This window comes from Aquarana catesbeiana, linkage group LG02, assembly GCF_042186555.1.
Source record: "Aquarana catesbeiana isolate 2022-GZ linkage group LG02, ASM4218655v1, whole genome shotgun sequence".
Classification (NCBI taxonomy): domain Eukaryota; kingdom Metazoa; phylum Chordata; class Amphibia; order Anura; family Ranidae; genus Aquarana; species Aquarana catesbeiana.
In genome coordinates, this window is record NC_133325.1 from 360348448 (window position 1) to 360368241 (window position 19794).

The 19794-nt window shown below is 43.8% G+C and overlaps 1 protein-coding gene across 2 annotated transcripts in view; it reads left to right on the forward strand.

Annotated features, from left to right (window-relative positions):
- Nucleotides 1-19794, forward strand: part of ZZEF1 (zinc finger ZZ-type and EF-hand domain containing 1) — a 375890-nt gene that overhangs the window by 185621 nt on the left and 170475 nt on the right. For both annotated transcript variants that reach the window (XM_073615049.1, XM_073615050.1), the window contains exons 25-26: nt 720-850; nt 10091-10331. In XM_073615049.1, coding sequence (XP_073471150.1) covers nt 720-850; nt 10091-10331 — 372 coding nt within the window. The remainder of the gene's footprint in view (nt 1-719; nt 851-10090; nt 10332-19794) is intronic.

Here is a 19794-nt window from a genome sequence, read left to right on the forward strand (position 1 = left end):
ACTTTGCCGGAAAGTCAGAGCTTCGTGCATGAAGAGAGGGCTCCTGCACGCATGCTCAGGAGTGACATAATTGCGGCATACCTGGAGCTCGCGAACCCAATGTATACTAGCACATTATGCCATTGCCTTGCAGGTTTTATTTTGTTTATTTTTTTGAACATCTGTCGTTTACAACCGCTTTAACTAATCAAAACCCCTATCATCTTTTTTCTCAGGAGTCATTATGTTATCACCGCCTTCAGTGGTTATTTTTTCTCCTTGCCTTAATAAATCTCTTCTTCATGTGAACTTAAACCTAGCGATTTTTTTTTTAAATTAGCAGCAAATATGTACAACAATCTTTGTGCTATGTCCTTTTAAGTTCAAAATTCCTCACACTTGATTATTTATTATTATTATTCAGGATTTATATAGCGCCAACAGTTTACGCAGTGCTTTACAATATAAAAGGGAGACAATACAGTTATAATACAATACAATAGGATTAAGAGGGCCCTGCTCAGAAGAGCTTACAATCTAATATACACATATATGAGAGTTTCAGCAGATATTTGCAATATAACATTTTGGTAAATGAAACAAAAATTTGAATAATACATTTTATAACACACAGAATAGAATCTGATACCTGGGTCATGTATTTGTGAACTGGGGCTTATGTATTTACTTGTTTTATTTGCTCTTACATGAATTGTTAACATCATATCTGTTTACCCTAGAACTGGGACCTACCGCTGAAATACCATCCGCAAAGGTCTCATCTGTTGTAAGCTCTCCATTGTGGAAACCCGTGTTCAGACACCAGATGTACACAGAGTTCGGCTCAATAACAAAAAAAGGATGTGTGGAGGTATCAAGCATTTTCTTATTGCTGATTATAAATACTCATAGTATTTTTAAGGATTGTCTGATATGCAAGTAGGAGCAGCTACCCTGTAGCAAACAAAAAAAATTCCCATTTAGTTGCTTCTTAAAAGGCTGTGTGTTCACCCACCTTTCAAGTTCTCCCATGCCAATGCGATCCATGGTGCATTAAAGTGGTTTTAAAGTCATAAGGTTTCTTTTTACCTTAATGCATTCAGGTAAAAACCTTTCAGTGCCTGTTTCTCCAGCCCCTCCCCAATACTATATCTTATATTGATCCAGCGCTGTGCTTGTCGGCAGGTCTTCTCTCTGCTCTCACAGGCTTTGCTGAGAGCAGCGTGAGCCTTTGGCTCTGGCTGCTGTCCGTCAGATCCAGTGAGGAGGGGGCGGGTCTGAGACGCTCTGTGTCAATGGACACACACAGCCATGCTCGAAAGCGAGCCTGCACATGTTACCATTGGAATTGACTTCCTATGGTGGCAGAGAAATAAAAGCATTCAGACGTTCTAGTGTTCTTCTGATGGCAATCACAATTTTTTCAAAAGCATCCATTCCTGAAACTGGCTTTAAATGTGAGTTCTGCAGTGAACCACCAGCTGGAAACTGAAGACCTTCTAAGTGAAAAATATGTCACCAGCACACCAAGGATCTCCAGAATGTGTCAAAAGCTTTATTCAGTGATCACATCATAGATGCAAAAGCCACATTTTGCATGACCCCTTCCATTAGGCCTGACCACATGCCTGATAAAGGGGTCCTGAGAGGTTCCTCAGTGTCACTTTTGTAACTATCACGGAATAAAGCTTTGGACCCATTCTGAAAATCCTTGGTGTGCTGGTGACATATTTCTCGCTTCATATGGTTGCACACACAGAAGAGGACGAGCAGCCTACAGCGTCAGCGGGGGACCCCAGAAGAGGAGGTTCAGGGCCACCCTGTGCAATACCATTGCACAGAGCAGGTAAGTAAAACATGTTTCTTTCTCGAACATCACGGGACACAGAGCCACAGTAATTACTGATGGGTTATATAGGTATCACTGGTGATTGGACACTGGCACACCCTATCAGGAAGTTCAACCCCCTATATAATCCCTCCCCCCTTGCAGGGATACCTCAGTTTTTACGCCAGTGTCTTAGGTGATGGACGTGTAAAGATGTCCTGTGCTGAGCTCCAAAGGGAATATCCTGATATCCTATACTGGGGCAAGCCAGGCGAACCGGATCCATTCAAAGTGTCTTTTCATGGCCGATTCGAATGGTACCCGGGCCTCGTGTCCGAAGAAACGAGGTTTTACCCGTAATGCTTCTCTTTTTAGAGAGCTGGACCCCGCAGATCAGAAAATGGCTTTAAACTTCCTAATTTCTGGCGAGGTGCTTTACGGTCCCAGAACTGTTGGATCCCCCTACTGATGGGGGCCCCAGTCTCTGACGGTTTTTTCAAACGGAGCCCACCGTGAGAGGTGAAGATTGGGTCTGTGTAAACAGCACCCTGCGGCTGGATAAGGTAAGAGGAGATTCCACAGAATTTTTGAGTTCTAGTGGCTTTTCTCCTTTAAGGTAAATGCATGCTATGCCTATTGTGACCACCGGGGGCTGCAAGAGCACAAACCTACACATGCTGACTCTGTCTCAGGTGTTGTAATCGCTGTTTATGTCCCAGCGTATCAAGCAGGCTGCAAACAGGTAAGGTGGAAAGGGGGATTTCTCATGTTTGAATGTTCCCCCCCAGGCTAGAGAGGGGCCGCAGGGGTCTAGAAAGTGGTTATACCACCCGGACTCTGCGGCCTAATGGCCACCATCTCTGAATCTAGCCCCCCCCCCCTCCCCCGCTCCCAGCCTTCCTCCAGAGACATGACAGGAGAGTCGGCCAGCGTGGGAAGCGCCTGTTTTTTTCAAAACTCGAAGGGGGGGGGCGGTAGAGGGGGAGGGGCGGGACGTCAGCACTGAGTGCTTAGACTCCCCACTCAGGCCAGCTGCAGGCTATTAGAGGCACTCTGTACAGGTGCACACAGCCTTCTGAGAGACACAGAGCTGACGGTCGCATGTAAGGTGGGACACAGGCATTCTCCTAGGCAGCATTTACTGAAGTAACACCAGACTGAGCATTGGGTAGCAAGGCTTTTAGCCAGACTACATCGCTCAGCGGGCAGTGTTCATTTGTATACCTCACACCTTGTTGCTTTGCACTATGGGTAGAAGAGGTTCAAGCACCCCAGGAACCAGAGACACTAGGGGATCTCGTTCAGGTTCTGAGGGCCCCCTGTCGGCAGCATCCTCCCCCCCTAAAAGATGGGCCAGGGACGGCTAGCCAGGGAGAGCCATCGTGTCAGGGGCTACACCTGCTTCTGGCACTTCAGCCCCTGTATATATTACACAAGAGGTTTTTTCCTCAACCATTAATGGTCTAGAGGAAAGATTAATGGCCGTGATTACGTCTTCACTCAGTGGAAGAAAACGCACTAGGCTTTCCTCTGTTCCCCAAGACCCTCAGACAGAGGAGCTCTGGGTTAAAGGAGATGAATCCCTTTCAGAGGATCGGGATGGGATGGATGATTCCTCTTCGGAGGATTCAGGTGGAGAGGGACCCTCTGCGACTTCCCAAGAGGAGAAAGTCTTAGTGCAGATCCTCACTGGATTGGTCCGCTCCACATTTAACCACTTCACATCCAGGCCATTTCTGACACTTCGCTCCTACATGTCAAAAATCATCATTTCTTTGCTATAAAATTAGATAGAACCCCCAAACATTATATATGTTTTTTTAGCAGAGACCCTAGAGAATACAATGGCGGTCATTGCAACTTTTTATCTTGCACGGTATTTGCGCAGCAATTTTTCAAACGCGTTTTTTTTGAATAAAAAACAGTTTCATGCTTTAAAAAAAAACAAAACAGCAAAGTTAGCCAAATTTTTTTGCATTGTGTGAAAGATGAAGTTACGCCGAGTAAATAGATACCTAACATGTCACGCTTCAAAATTGCACACGCTCGTGGAATGGCGCCAAACTTTGGTACTTAAAAATCCCCATAGGCGACGCTTTAACATTTTTTACTGGTTACATGTTTTGAGTTACAGAGGAGGTCTAGGGCCAAAATTATTGCTCTCGCTCTAACGTTCGCGGCGATACCTCACATGTGTGGTTTGAACACCGTTTTCATATGTGGGCGGGACTTACGTATGCGTTCGCTTCTGCGTGCGAGCTCACGGGGACAGGGGCGCTTTAAAAATTTTTTTTTTTTTTTTTATTGTTAATTTTACTTAAAAATTTTTATTTTTACACTTTAAAAAAATTTTTTTTTTTTTGATCACTTTTATTCCTATTACAAGGAATGTAAACATCCCTTGTAATAGGAATATGAGACGATCAGTCCTCTTTACAGTGAGATATGGGGTCAATAAGACCCCACATCTCACCTCTAGGCTGGGAAGCCTAAAATCAAAAAAAAAAATAAAACGATCGCCGCTTCACAGCTGAAGCGGCGCCGTTTTTTTGAATGCAGAGGCCGGGCGTGACGTCATAACATCGCGCCCGGCCTCCGAACGATCATAGAGACTCCGGCGACCATCTGGTCCGCCGGAAATCTCTATGGTGAACATCCGGCGCCGGCGGATCCGCTATCCGACTCACCGATCGCTGAGGTGAGTCGGTAGTAGCACCGGAGGGCGGCGGGAGGGGGGGGACGTCCCCTCCCGCCGCCCGTAAGAACGATCAAGCGGTGGAACAGCCGCTATGATCGTTCTTATGGTGTACGGAATCGCTGGCTGAAAATGCCGGTATCTGAATGATGTCTGTAGCCTCAGACATCATTCAGATATAAGCCCCGAAAGTCGAGGACGTCATATGACGTCCTCCGGATGTCAAGTGGTTAAGTTGCCCATACCTGAAACTGCTAAAGAATCCTCTTCTGCTTTGGGGTCACTGAAACCTTTCCAAGCAGCACATGCTTTTCCTGTTCATACTTTACTTGAAAAGCTTATTTATTCTGAGTGGGATCACCCAGACAAACGTTTTTTTCCGCCGAGAAAGTTTTCAACACTTTATCCGATGGAAGAAAAGTTTATTAAAATGTGGGGAATACCGGTTATTGATGCCGCTATTTCCTCCGTAAATAATAGCCTGACTTGTCCTGTAGACAATGCTCAGATGCTCAGGGATCCTGTAGATAAAAGGATGAAATCCCTATTGAAGGATGGTTTCTCCTTAGCAGGATCAGTGGCCCAACCTGCAGTAGCAGCGATTGGAGTCTGTCAATACTTAAGAGACCATGTTAAGCAGGTCATCAAAGTATTACCTGAACAGCAGGCCCAGGGGTTTGCTAACCTTCCAGCGGCCTTATGCTTTGTGGTTGACGCCATTAGAGATTCTATCGTGCAAACCTCCCGTCTTTCACTGGGGTTGGTGCATATACGTAGAATCCTATGGTTGAAAAATTGGCCAGCCGAAGCACTATGTAAGAAGCTACTGGCTGGGTTTCCATTTCGTGGTGCAAGGTTGTTTGGAGAGGACTTGGATAACTATATCAAGAGATTCTCTTGTGGGAAAAGCACTCTCTTACCTGTCAAGAAGAAGAGTAAGCGTCCCTCTTTCAAACGGACTCTTTCTCCAGCGCCGGGGGCTTCAGCCTCCAGGCAGTCTCGACGGCCGCCTCCATCGGGGTCCAGAGACAAGAGTCAACCCCAGGGACAAAAGAGGTCCTGGGGAAAGAAGCCTACTAGGTAAAACACTAAGACCTCTGCATGAGGGGGCGCCCCCGCTCACTCGAGTGGGGGAAGACTGCGACAGTTCTCAGAGCTCTGGCAGGAGGACTTCCACGACAGATGGGCAGTCTCCACGGTAACCTTAGGGTACAAGCTGGAGTTTCAGGAATTCCCCTCTCCTCGGTTCCTCAGATCAGGTGTTCCAGAGACCCAGAGAAGTACCAGTCGCTCCTTCTAGCGTTAGGGCGACTTTTGTCGCAGGAGGTCATTATGATAGTTCCCGCAAAGGACCAGGGATTGGGCTTCTATTCCAACCCTTTTACGGTCCAAAAGCCAAATGGGGATGTCAGGCCCATTCTGGACTTAAGGGATCTGAACCGATTCCTAAGGATTCAATCCTTCCGCATGGAATCAATTTGAACAGTAGTTCCCACCCTGCAGGGAGGAGAATTTCTGGCATCAATAGACATCAGAGATGCATATCTGCATGTGCCCATTTTTCCTGCTCATCAGAAGTTTCTGCGCTTCGAGGTAGGAGGGCGCCATTTCCAGTTTGTGGCTCTGCCTTTCGGGATAGCCACTGCATCTCGAGTGTTCACAAAAATCTTGGCTCCTCCTCTGGCCAGATTAAGGGCTCAGGGTATAGCTGTCATAGCATACCTAGACGACCTGCTCTTGATAGACCGGTCGGTAGCCTCTTTGAATGGAAACTTGAGGACCACGGTCAGGTATCTAGAACACCTGGGTTGGATCCTCAACTTAGAAAAGTCTTTCCTAAAACCAGTAAGAAGACTGGAGTATTTAGGTCTGATTATAGATACAAGCCAGGAGAAAATATTTCTACCACAGGCAAAGATCACTGCTTTGAGAGAGCTGATTCTGACAGTAAGGACCAAGAAGGGTCCCTCAGTCCGCCTTTGTATGAGGCTACTAGGGAAGATGGTGTCTTCATTCGAAGCAGTTCCCTATGCTCAGTTTCACTCAAGAATGCTGCAACACAGTATTCTGTTGACCTGGAACAAGAAGGTTCAGGCATTAGACTTTCCGATGCGCCTGTCGCATGCGGTGCGTCAGAGCCTCAATTGGTGACTCATACCCGAGAACCTGCAGAAGGGGAAATCCTTTCTACCGGTTACCTGGACGGTGGTAACAACAGATGCCAGTCTGTCAGGTTGGGGAGCAGTTCTGGAACAGGCTGCGGTCCAAGAGATATGGTCCAAGACAGAGAGGACCTTACCCATCAACATTCTGGAGATCCGGGCGATACATTTAGCTCTAAAAGCCTGGACTATCAGGCTACAGGGTTGTCCGGTCAGGATCCAGTCCGACAATGCCACAGCAGTGGCTTATATCAATCATCAGGGAGGCACCCAGAGCCGAGCTGCTCAAAAGGAGGTGAACCAGATCTTAGTCTGGGCAGAGATGCATGTGCCATGCATATCGGCAGTTTTCATCCCGGGAATAGAGAATTGGCAGGCGGACTATCTAAGCCGCCAGCAGTTACTTCCAGGGGAATGGTCTCTGCATCCCGACGTCTTTTGGGCCATATGCCAAAGATGGGGGGTTCCAGCTGTAGATCTCTTTGCATCCCGATTCTACACAAAGATAGACAGATTTGTGGCAAGGACAAAAGATCCTCTTGCATGCGGGACGGATGCGTTGGTGATTCCGTGGCATCGGTTCTCACTGATTTATGCATTCCCGCCTATTCTGCTACTACCACGGCTCCTTCGCAGGATCAGGTAGGAAAGGAAGTCGGTACTTCTGGTGGCCCCCGCTTGGCCCAGAAGGACTTGGTATGCAGAAATAGTAAGGATGACGGTGGGTTCCCCGTGGACCCTACCGGTACGCCCAGACCTGTTATCTCAAGGTCCAGTGTTCCATCCTGCCTTACAAACGCTAAATTTGACGGTTTGGCTATTGAGACCCACGTTCTGAAGAGTCGTGGGCTCTCAGGTCCTGTCATATCTACCTTGATTAATGCAAGGAAGCCAGCTTCCAGGATGATTTATCATAGAGTCTGGAAAGCTTATATAACCTGGTGTGAATCCAGAGGTTGGCATCCCAGGAAATATGTCATAGGTAGAATTCTTGATTTTCTACAATTAGGATTAGAGATGAAGCTGGCCTTGAGTACCATCAAGGGCCAGGTCTCTGCTTTATCAGTATTATTTCAGCGGCCACTTGCTTCGCATTCTTTGGTCCGAAATTTTATACAGGGGGTGATGCGTCTTAATCCTCCGGTTAAAGCGCCCCTAAACCCCTGGGACTTGAACTTGGTCCTGGCTGTGTTACAAAGACAGCCTTTTGAACCAATAAGTCAGATTCCTTTGGTCTTGTTGACAAGGAAGTTAATTTTTCTGGTGGCCATCTCTTCTGCTAGAAGAGTATCAGAATTAGCAGCTCTTTTCTGTAAGGAGCCTTATTTGATTATACACAAGGATAGAGTGGTACTACGCCCTCATCCTAGTTTTTTACCGAAGGTGGTTTCTGATTTTCATTTAAACCAAGACATTGTTCTGCCTTCCTTTTGTCCAGATCCCTGTTCTCCGGAAGAGAGATCTCTACATTCGTTGGATGTAGTAAGAGCAGTTAAGGCCTATCTAGGGACAACTGCTCAGATCCGCAGATGTTTTGTTTGTGCTGCCAGAGGGTCCCAGTAGAGGACAGGCAGCGTCAAAAGCTACCATTGCTAAATGGATTCGACAGTTGATCATTCAAGCTTACGGTTTGAAACAGAAGATTCCTCCGTTTCAGATCAGGGCACATTCCACAGGGGCTATTGGTGCTTCTTGGGCAGTGCATCACCGGGCCTCTATGGCTCAAATCTGCAAGGCCGCAACCTGGTCTTCAGTTCATACATTCACCAGATTCTAGGATTTTTTAAAACCGCTTACCTGTAAAATCCTTTTCTTTCGAAGGACATCACGGGACACAGAGGTCCCGCCCCTCTTCTAATACACTATATTGCTTGGCTACAAAACTGAGGTATCCCTGCAAGGGGGAGGGATTATATAGGGGGTTGAACTTCCTGATAGGGTGTGCCAGTGTCCAATCACCAGTGATACCTATATAACCCATCAGTAATTACTGTGGCTCTGTGTCCCGTGATGTCCTTCGAAAGAAAAGGATTTTACAGGTAAGCTGTTTTAAAAAATCCTATTTTTTTATTTTAGGAAAAAACTATTTTACTTGTAATCATTTTTTTTTTTTTTGCTTTTAATGATGACTTTTTGTTTATTTTTTTATTTTTATTTTTATTATGGAGCTCTGTTTGTTTTAAATCCATTTTGTATCGCTATCATTTGACCATGTTACACATTTTTACTTAAAATTTTGATATAGACAGGATTTGTGTTTCTTATGTGCTGTGTTTGTGTCATCTACATTTAAGGGTCATTCCATCCAGAACTGATATTTAAGTAATATTAATTATTGATATTGGTGGGCTTACCCTACTGTTTCATTTATCTCTTGGGTATCTTATTGGATCTTTCCATGTTGGGGTATGTTGCTCTCCCCCTAGAATCCTATTGCTCTAATGCAAAAGGGAAAAAAATTAAAGAGAATAAAACTCTTACTTTTTTGACCCATTAACTCGGAGAAGGCTAATTTCTGGAGACCACAAGAGATACAAGAAGCTGGTAGGTAAATAAATGACATAATGGGTTAAAGAACTTTTCAATGTAAACTTCAAAGTCAATGTTAGCATTTGTTCTACTATATTTGCAAGCATTGTATTTGATATCATACCTCCACAGTGTGTGGTAAGATTGAACAAGTCCGATCCTAAAGTTTGTTATGTCTGCTTGCTTTTTGTCAGCAAGGAAAATATCATACCTCCAGTACCAACAGGGAAAGAAAATGATGCATGTGGCATATGTGTTAGGCTTCCTTCTTGCATACTGATGTGCCACAGTGTTCATGGGAGGTGCAGTCTCCACTTTATTAAAGAAAAATGTGTCACAAGCTTAAGCATGTTAAACTGAACATTTGATGAAATCTTGGATAAACAGAGGTTACCTTTAGTTAAAGCCGCATGTTAAATCATTATTTAATTCTAGAGATATAGGTGGCTGAATTTATATGCCTTTCAGGTAAAAATGTGACTTGTTCTCCAACCTTTTGCCACCTAATCCACTCTGTGAGTCCATTCTTTTGATGGGGTATCCTCACTCACTGGCCAACTGAGACGATTTAGAGGTGGAAGTAAAGCTACTTTATCTTTTTTATTCTCTTTCATTATTTGTTACTAATTTAAGATCACCCCAGCGTTTAAGCATTTTTCATATATTCCCAGTTCAATTGCCCAGGTTGCACTACACACTGCTATCCAATGCAGGTGCTTTGCTAACATCATTGTCCCAGTAGTCTTTTACTTTATTTTCTTTTAAATAGACAAGATATACATTGCTCAAAATATGAAAGTAATAGCTGATGTAATTGTTACAAGTATTAAAACATTAGTTTTAAATTGGAACCTAATACTATGCAAATGCTTTTTTACATTATTATTTTATTTCCAGACTAAGAACTCTCATGCAGATGACTGTCGTAACTTTCTCCTTGACTTTGCAAACTCAGATCCTACCCAGGATTACTGTGGCCCTAACTCTGAACTTTTCAAAGGATTGGTGCAAGTGATCAAGAAACAGCCAATAAAGAATGATATAGTGGTTGGTTCTGCAGTGGATCAAGCTGTGAACTGTACCTTTGCCGCTCTAATATACCTTACACCACAGTTATTTGGGAAATTACAGAAATATGGTAATTATCCAAGAGCATTATATCCTGATAATTAAGAATCAAATTTTAGATATGTGTGATATTGATTAGGGCTGTTTCTCAGCTCTGATCTTCAGGTAAATTACTTAACATGAATATTCATAGGTAATTTGGGATTGTAAGGAATTGCTGGATTAGGTCTGTATTGTTTAGAGCAGGGATAGGCAACCTCCGCCCTCCAGCTGTGGTGAAACTAAAAGTCACTACAATCAGACATGACTCCTAGAGGCAGAGGCATGATGGGATTTGTAGTTTCACCACAGCTGGTGTGCCAAGGTTGCCTACCCCTGGTTAAAAAGCAAATGATGGATGGCTTCTGTTCAGGGCTGGAAAATCCTGGGAGCACTGTCGCTCGCCAAAACTGCTGAAACAATACAGCTGGAGGTCCCATTTCGAGCCTTTTTTTTTTTTTTTTTTTTTTTTTTTAACGGTGGGTGGCATAGTTCTTGGACTCTCAGACTGTTTTAAACTCAGAGTGGCTCTGTTAGCCACCTCCCGACCAACATCCTTAGATTTAAAAATCGAAAAAGTTTGGTGGAAAATTTACAGCTGAACGGCATCTGCATTCAGGCAGATGGCAATAATGGTAGTCATTTACCATATTCCCAACTGGTTGTGCAGATTCTGCCCCAATTTTGATCACATGGCAAAGTCGCCACCCTATCAGTTCTTACTTTACAGAGACATCTATACATCTAGTCGCTGGTTCTACAAAAAATATTTTTTCTTCTCCCAGTGGGTAAAGCTCTGAATGTTAAGATATTGATAAAATAGGTGCTTTGTAGGGATGTCATGCTTGATTATTATACATGTAGTAAGATGGTCATAACTATAGTGCAGTTCTTGCCACAGATGAAAAATAGAGCTACCCCTTAGGACTATGACAAAGCGCTGATGCGCGAAATGCGTCGTCAAGGCAACCTTATGACATTGGTCCTTTCCAGAACCATGCCACGGTGACCATCCCTCCATCCATCCACTCTTGGGAGCTTTACATTACCCTACTATCTGCCTTTTATTATGCTCCTATTTTAAGTGAATTGTAGTACTGTGTTACTATGGGACTATTTTTATATACTGTTTTCACAAACTTTTTTTATTAAACTATCCAGTTTTTCATTTTGGACTGTTGCAGTCTGACTTTGTGATATCCAGAGCGCTGGATATTCTTTGTTTTTTTCCTTAGTTTTGTTTAACCACTTCAGCCCCGGAAGGATTTACCCCCTACCTGACCAGAGCACTTTTTACAATTTGGCACTGCGGCGCTTTAACTGCTAATTGCGCGGTCATGGAATGCTGTACCCAAATGAAATTTGCGTCCTTTTCTTCCCACAAATAGAGCTTTCTTTTGATGGTATTTGATCACCTCTGCGGGTTTTTATTTTTTGCCCTATAAACGGAAAAAGACAGAAAATTTTGAAAAAAATTATATTTTCTACTTTTTGTTTTAAAAAAAATCCAATAAACTCAATTTTAGTCATACATTTAGGCCAAAATGTATTCGGCCACATGTCTTTGGTACAAAAAATGTCAATAAGCGTATATTTATTGGTTTGTGCAAAAGTTATAGCGTCTACAATTAGGGTACATTTTCTGGAATTTACACAGCTTTTAGTTTGACTGCCTATGTCATTTCTTGAGGTGTTAAAATGGCAGGGCAGTACAAACCCCCCCCCCCCCCCCCAAATGACCCCATTTTGGAAAGTAGACACCCCAAGGAAATTGCTGAGAAGCATGTTGAGCCAATTGAATATTATTTTTTTTGTCCCAAGTGATTGAATAATGACCAAAAAAAAAAAGAAAATTTACAAAAAGTTGTCACTAAATGATATATTGCTCACACAGGCCATGGGCATATGTGGAATTGCACCCCAAAATACATTTAGCTACTTCTCCTGAGTATAGAGATACCACATGTGTGGGACGTTTTGGGAGCCTAGCCGCATACGGGGCCCTGAAAACCAAGCACCGCCTTCAGGATTCCTAAGGGCGTACATTTTTGATTTCACTCCTCACTACCTATCACAGTTTTGAAGGCCATAAAATGCCAAGTTGGCACAACCCCCCCCCCCCAAATGACCCCATTTTGGAAAGTAGACACCCCAAGGAAATTGCTGAGAGGCATGTTGAGCCAATTGAATATTTATTTATTTTTTGTCCCAAGTGATTGAATAATGACCAAAAAAAAAGAAAATTTACAAAAAGTTGTCACTAAATGATATATTGCTCACACAGGCCATGGGCATATGTGGAATTGCACCCCAAAATACATTTAGCTGCTTCTCCTGAGTATAGAGATACCACATGTGTGGGACTTTTTGGGAGCCTAGCCGCGTACGAGGCCCTGAAAACCAAGCACCGCTTTCAGGATTCCTAAGGGCGTACATTTTTGATTCACTCCTCACTACCTATCACAGTTTCGAAGGCCATAAAATGCCAAGATAGCACAACCCCCCCCCACCCCCCCCAAATGACCCCATTTTGGAAAGTAGACACCCCAAGCTATTTGCTGAGAGGCATGGTGAGTATTTTGCAGCTCTCATTTGTTTTTGAAAATGAAGAAGGACAAGAAAAAAACATTTTTTTTTCTTTTTTCAATTTTCAAAACTTTGACAAAAAGTGGAATCTGCAAAATACTCACTATACCTCTCAGCAAATAGCTTGGGGTGTCTGCTTTCCAAAATAGGGTCATTTGGGGGGTTTTGTGCCACCTGGGCATTCCATGGCCTCTGAAACTGTGATAGGTAGTGAGGAGTGAAATCAAAAATTTACAACCTTAGAAAGCCTGAAGGCGGTGCTTGGTTTTCGGGGTCCCGTACGCAGCTAGGCTCCCAAAAAGTCTCACACATGTGGTATCCCCGTACTCAGGAGAAGCAACAGAATGTATTTTGGGGTGTAATTTCACATATTCCCAGGGCATGTTTGAGCAATATATCATTTAGTGACAACTTTGTGCAAAAAAAAAAAAAAATTTGTCTTTCCCACAACTTGTGTCACAATATAAAATATTCCATGTACTCGACATGCCTCTCAGCAAATAGCTTGGGTTGTCTACTTTCCAAAATGGGGTCATTTGGGGGGGGGGGGGTTTAAACTGTCCTGACATTTTATGCACAACATTTAGAAGCTTATGTCACACATCACCCACTCTTCTAACCACTTGAAGACAAAGCCCTTAACCACTTGCCTACTGGGCACTTAAACCCCCCTCCTGCCCAGACCAATTTTCAACTTTCAGTGCTGATGCACTTTGAATGACAATTACTCAGTCATGTAATACTGTACCCAAATGAATTTTTTGTACTTTTTTTCCCACAAATAGAGCTTTCTTTTGGTGGTATTTGATCACCTCTGGGTTTTTTATTTTTTGCGCTATAAATGAAAAAAGACCGAAAATTTTGAAAAAAAAAACCACATTTTTCTTAGTTTCTGTGATAAAATTTTGCAAATTAGTAATTTTTCTTCATAAATTTTGGCCACAATTTATAATGCTACATATCTTTGGTAAAAATAACCCAAATTAGTGGATATTATTTGGTCTTTGTGAAAGTTGGAGAGTCTACAAGTTATGGTGCAAATCATAAAAAAATTGATCACACCTGATGTACTGACGGCCTATCTCATTTCTTGCGACCCGAACAAGCCAGGAAAGTACAAAAACCCCCCAAATGACCCCTTTTTTGAAAGTAGACATTCCAAGGTATTTAGTAAGAGGCATGGTGAGGTTTTTCATGTTGTCATTTTTTCCCACAATTCTTTGCAAAATGAAGATTCTCCCCCCCCCCCCCCCCCCCCCCCCCCACAAAATTGTCATTGTAATAGGTTATTTCTTTCACATGGCATGTATATACCACAAATAACACTCCAAAATACATTCTGCTACTCCTCCTGAGTATTACGATACCACATGTGTGGGACTTTTTCACAGCCTGGCCACATAGAGAGGCCCAACATGCAGGGAGCACCATCAGGTGTTCTAGGAGCATAAATGACACATCTAACTTGTTGATTACTTATTACACTTTTCAAGGCCCTGGAGCACCAGGACAATGACACGTGACACTGACGTGGCACTGATGACAAATGCACTGATGTGACACTTATGTGGCACTGATGACAGATGGCACTAATACCTGGCACTGATGACAGATGGCACTAATACGTGGCACTGATGACAGATGGCACGTGACACTGACAGGTGGCACTGATGACAGATGGCACTATGTGGCACTGATGACAGATGACAGGAACAGATGGCACTGGGGATAGATGGCATGGACATGACAGTTGCGACAGATAGTTGGGACAGTTGGCAGTTTGACACTTTATTTTTGGTTTTTCTTTTTTTATTTTACACTTACCGCCACAGCGGTTCGCTCTCCCTCCTCACACGCTGTCTGTGTGAGGAGGGAGAGCCGCAGAACACCGGCGATGAGAGATGATCTCATATGTAAACATATGAGATCGTCTCTCATTGGCACCGCCGATCGGGCTGAAAACGGCCGCTATGATTGGCCGGTTTCAGCGATCTGTGACTGGCTGTGTCCGAGGGACACGGCCAGCACAGAACTTCCCCGATGCGCGCCTGCGGGAGTGCGCATCGTGGAAGTAAACACCAGGACATCCAGAGCCGGCCGCCCGGCAGATAGCGTCCGCACTGCAGCCGCCTTTCGGCTATAGCGCGGGCACGAAGTGGTTAAACAAAACACTTTTTGTTTACATGAAAAAATTATTATTATTTTTTTGCAAGAAAATTACTTTGAACTCCCAAACATTATATATATATATATATATATATATATATATATATATATATATATATATATATATATATATATATATAACGAAACGCCCTACAGATTTAAATGGTAGGCGTTTTCATTTTTTTTTTTTTCACACAGTATTTGCGCAGCGATTTTTTAAAGGCATTTTTTGGGGGAAAAAACACACTTTTTTTAAATTTTAATGCACTAAAACACACTATATTGCCCAAATGTTTGATGGGATAAAAAAGATGATCTTAGGCCGAGTACATGGATACCAAACATGACATGTTTTAAAATTGCGCACAAACGTGCAGTGGCGACAAACTAAATACATTTTTAAAAGCCTTTACAGGTTACCAATTTGGATTTACAGAGGAGGTCTACTGCTAAAATTACTGCCCTCGATTTGACCTTCGCAGTGATACCTCACATGCATGGTGCAATTGTTGTACATTTGACGCCAGACCGACGCTTGCGTTTGCCTTTGCGCGAGAGCAGGGGGGGGACAGGGGTGCTTTTTTTTTTTTTTTTTTTTTTTTTTTTTTTTTTTCCTTTATTATTTTTTTGCTTTTTTATCTTTTTAAACTGTTCCTTTCATTTTTTTTTTTTTTTTTTTTAATCATTTTTATTATCTCAGGGAATGTAAATATCCCCTATGATAGCAATAGGTAGTGACAGGTACTCTATTTTGAAAAAATTGGGGTCTATTACACCCTAGATCTCTCCTCTGCCCTCAAAGCATCTGACCACACCAAGATCGGTGTGATAAAATTTCCCAATTTCCCAATGGTGCTGTTTACATCCGGTGAAATCTAATTTATGAAATGCTTGTAGCTTCCAGTTTCTTAGGCCATAGAGATGTTTGGAGCCATTCTGGTCTCTGATCAGCTCTATGGTCAGCTGGCTGAATCACCGGCTACATTCTTAGGTTCCCTGTTGGGACAGGAGAGCCAGAGAAAAACATGGAAGACGGTGGGAGGGCATTCCCTCCCACTGCTTGTAAAAGCAGTCTAGAGGCTAATTAGCCACTAGGATGGCTTTTACATGAAAGCCGACTGCTGGCTGAAAAGAATGATACCAAGATGATACCTAAACCTGCAGGCATCATTCTGGTATAACCACTCAAAGTCCAGAAACATACCAGTACGTTGCTGGTCTTGTTGGGCATATATTGTAAACTTTTTTATCATGCAGCCTGTGGGCTGAACGAAAAAAAGAGATTGATCGGTGGGTATGCCCACCATTAGAATACCTCCCTTCATCCACCCACTTCTAATGATGGGCATACATGCACCGTTTATATATGCCGAAGCATGGGGGCATCCTCCCACAAAAGGTAGGAGCAAATCGCTCCTCTGCCCACTGCTGCCCCCACGCTTCGGCATATATGCTGATGTATGTAACTCTGGTGGTGAAATCACCTCCGACAGCACTGGAGTCACGGCTTTATGTATCGTGGGAGCAAACGCTGTTGCTGTCAAGATAAATAAATCCGCTCTACAGCTGAATGGCGTACCTGAAAACAAAAAAAATGGTTAACCATAAAACACAGTAAACCGTAAAGTATAAAAAAATTGCATACCTATAAAGCAAACATGATAAAAACATAATAACAATAAAACATTGCAGAATAGAATACAGTAAAAAAAAAAAGAGCAGAACAATAGAGAGAGAACAATAAAACAACAACTATTTTTTGTTTTTTTATTTTATATTTTTTTTGTGTTTTTTTTTTTTTTCTTTTTTTTACACTTTTTTTTTGTAACTTTTATAACTGTAACCGTTTCCAGGTTCGGGTCTCTCAAAATGCGAAAGTGTGTCCTAGTCTGTGCAGTGCTGTACCCTACGATAAAACTCAACTAGTGTATGGTAGTGTTCAAAACATTCACCAATGCAAAGACCAGGATTGTCAGGACAGGAGGGACAATAATAGCGGGTGTCACGCTTATATCCGCGCTTTCTGCAGACATGACATTTTCTTTTGGGGGCTCGTTGGGTAGGGGTAAGCGGGAGGACATAAGGAAAATGCCTCTCATCCAGCCGGCTTACTGCATTTGGATTGGGAAGGTGAGGTGGAGCACCGTCTAGAAACAGAAGGGCTCTGACGATCTCTTCCTGGAATTTAAGGAAGGATCCAGTCCGTCCTGAAGCTCTGTATAGCACATGAGCGTTCAGCAAAGCCAATTGAAATAAGTATACAGACACTTTTTTTATACCAGCGTCTGGCTTTACGGGCAACTAGGTATGGCGCCAACAACTGGTCGTTGAGGTCCACCCCTCCCATATTGAGGTTATATTCGTGGACACAGAGGGGTTTCTCCACAACACCAGTCGCCATGGTAATTTGGACCGTTGTGTCTGCATGAAGGGAGGTAAGAACGAAAACATTCTTATTATCCCTCCACTTCATAGCGAGCAAATTATTACACTGCAAGTAGGCTCTCTCCCCCAGCCTAAGACTGGAATCTACAAGCCGCTGGGGAAAGCCCTGGCGATTAGGTCGCACGGTGCCACATGCTCCAATCTGATGAGCAAAAAGGTGACTAAAAAGTGTCACGCTCGTGTAATAATTGTCCACATATAAGTGGTATCCCTTTCCAAATAAGGGTGACACCAAATCCCGCACAATCTTGCCAGCGCTTCCTATGTAGTCAGGGCAGTTTGTTGGCTCTACGTGACTATCTTTTCCCTCGTAAACCATAGAACTACATATATAGCCTGTGGCCCTGTCACAGAGCTTATACATCTTGACCCCGTATCTGGCACGCTTGCTGGGAAGGTACTGTTTGAATGACAAGCGGCCAGAAAACTTAATCGGGGACTCATGAACGCAGACAACTTGATGGGGAGTGAACAAGTCTGCAAAACGTTGGTTCAAGTGGTTTACAAGGGGCCGAATTTTGTAGAGCCGATCGTATTCAGGGTTTCCACAAGGACGACAGAGTTCATTGTCATTGAAGTGCATGAACTGCAAGATCTGCTCGTATCGTGCCCTGGTCATGGAAGCAGAGAACACGGGCATATGGTGAATTGGGTCAGTGGACCAATTTGACCGCAACTCACTCTTTTTGGTTATGCCCATGAGGAGGGAAAGGCCCAGAAAGATCTTAAATTCGGAAACCGTATTTGGTTTCCAATCTCTGGCAAGGGAGGACTGGGGAATAGTGGCAATGTGTTGACCAGCGTACGAATTGCTTTGGTCCACAATAGATCTATAGAGATCTTCGGTGAAAAACAGTGAATAAAAATCAAGTGGCGTAAAATCAACTGTTTCCACATGAATGCCGGGTTGGCCAGTGAATGGGGGAAGTACGGGTGCTGCAGAAGTGGTGGCTTCCCAATTCGGATTGGCGAATGCAGCAGGAAGGGCACCGACGGGCCTGTGTTCGTCTTCTTGGTGGCAGCGGGACACTACTACTCACCAGCTTGAACTGCACTTATGGTACTTGCCACGTCACCAAGTGTTACTGCAGTGCTGGATGTACGACCAGGGTGTACTAGGCCGCTGGTGCTTGCCAGTTCACCAGAAGGAATAGCGGCGCTAGTACTTCTCTGCTCCATACGAGAGCCCTGCGGTTCTTGCACCTCAATAGCAGAAGAAGAAGTTCGGGGTCTGGTACGCCTGACCTTGGCAGGGACCACAACTCCGTCGTCAGATCTATCTGTCATGGAGCCGCTACTGTCTACAGGTTCGTATTCTGAGCCTGAATCTGTCAGATGAGTGACTTCCTCTTCACTATCTGTCATGCTCCGAAACGTGTAGGCCTCTTCACTAGTGTACCTTCGATTTGCCATTTTGGGCTCTAAATTTAGTTGAGACTCACAGGCAAAAAAGCTCCCGACTGTTAGTGACTGATTTAAAACGCTACCAAAAAACTGTTAGCGATCGCAGAAATCAGGCCTGACTCTGCGAACGCTGCAGTTATGTGTTTAGTGTTTTATAAGTGACAGTGATCGATTGATACTGCACTTGGGTGGGCTGGGCCGAGGGGCAAAACGCAGGTGCTAGCAGGTATCTGGGCTGATTCCGCTAACACTGCGTTTTTGGGGACCCTAAACTGCTGGGGACTCTAGTATAGATCTGATCGGATCAGATATTGACCTGTTCAGATACTATACCACTAAGGGAGGTGTATGCTGCGTGCGTGGGTGTTAGCGGTACTGGCGCTAACCTGACGCTGCCTGGGGCGACGCAGACCTTATCTGTCCCTAAAAACTTAACCTATATCACCGCCGGGCAATTAGGGGGTTAAACCTTTATTAGGTAATAAACGGCGGGTTCCCTAAAACTATAATAAACAAACTAACCAGCGTCACCCGTAACAGTTATACGGTGATCACTAGTGAAAGGGTTAACTAGGGGGCAATCGGGGTTAAAACCTTTCTTAGGTAGTATATGGGGGTCCCTGTCGCGATAAAACACTGGCGGCGAACCTATATACTTACCTCCCTAACTAACGTCACCTGTGACACTAATACAGCGATCAGAAAAACGATCGCTTAGTGACACTGGCGACGGGGGGTGATCACGGGGTTAAAAGGGGGGTTGGGGGGTACCCTAGACCTAAAGGGGTCTAACCCTAACTGCCCTACCACTTATAACTGTCACAAACTGACACCAATGCAATAATCAGAAAAAAACAAACTGCTATTGGTGTCACTGTGACAGGGGGTACAGG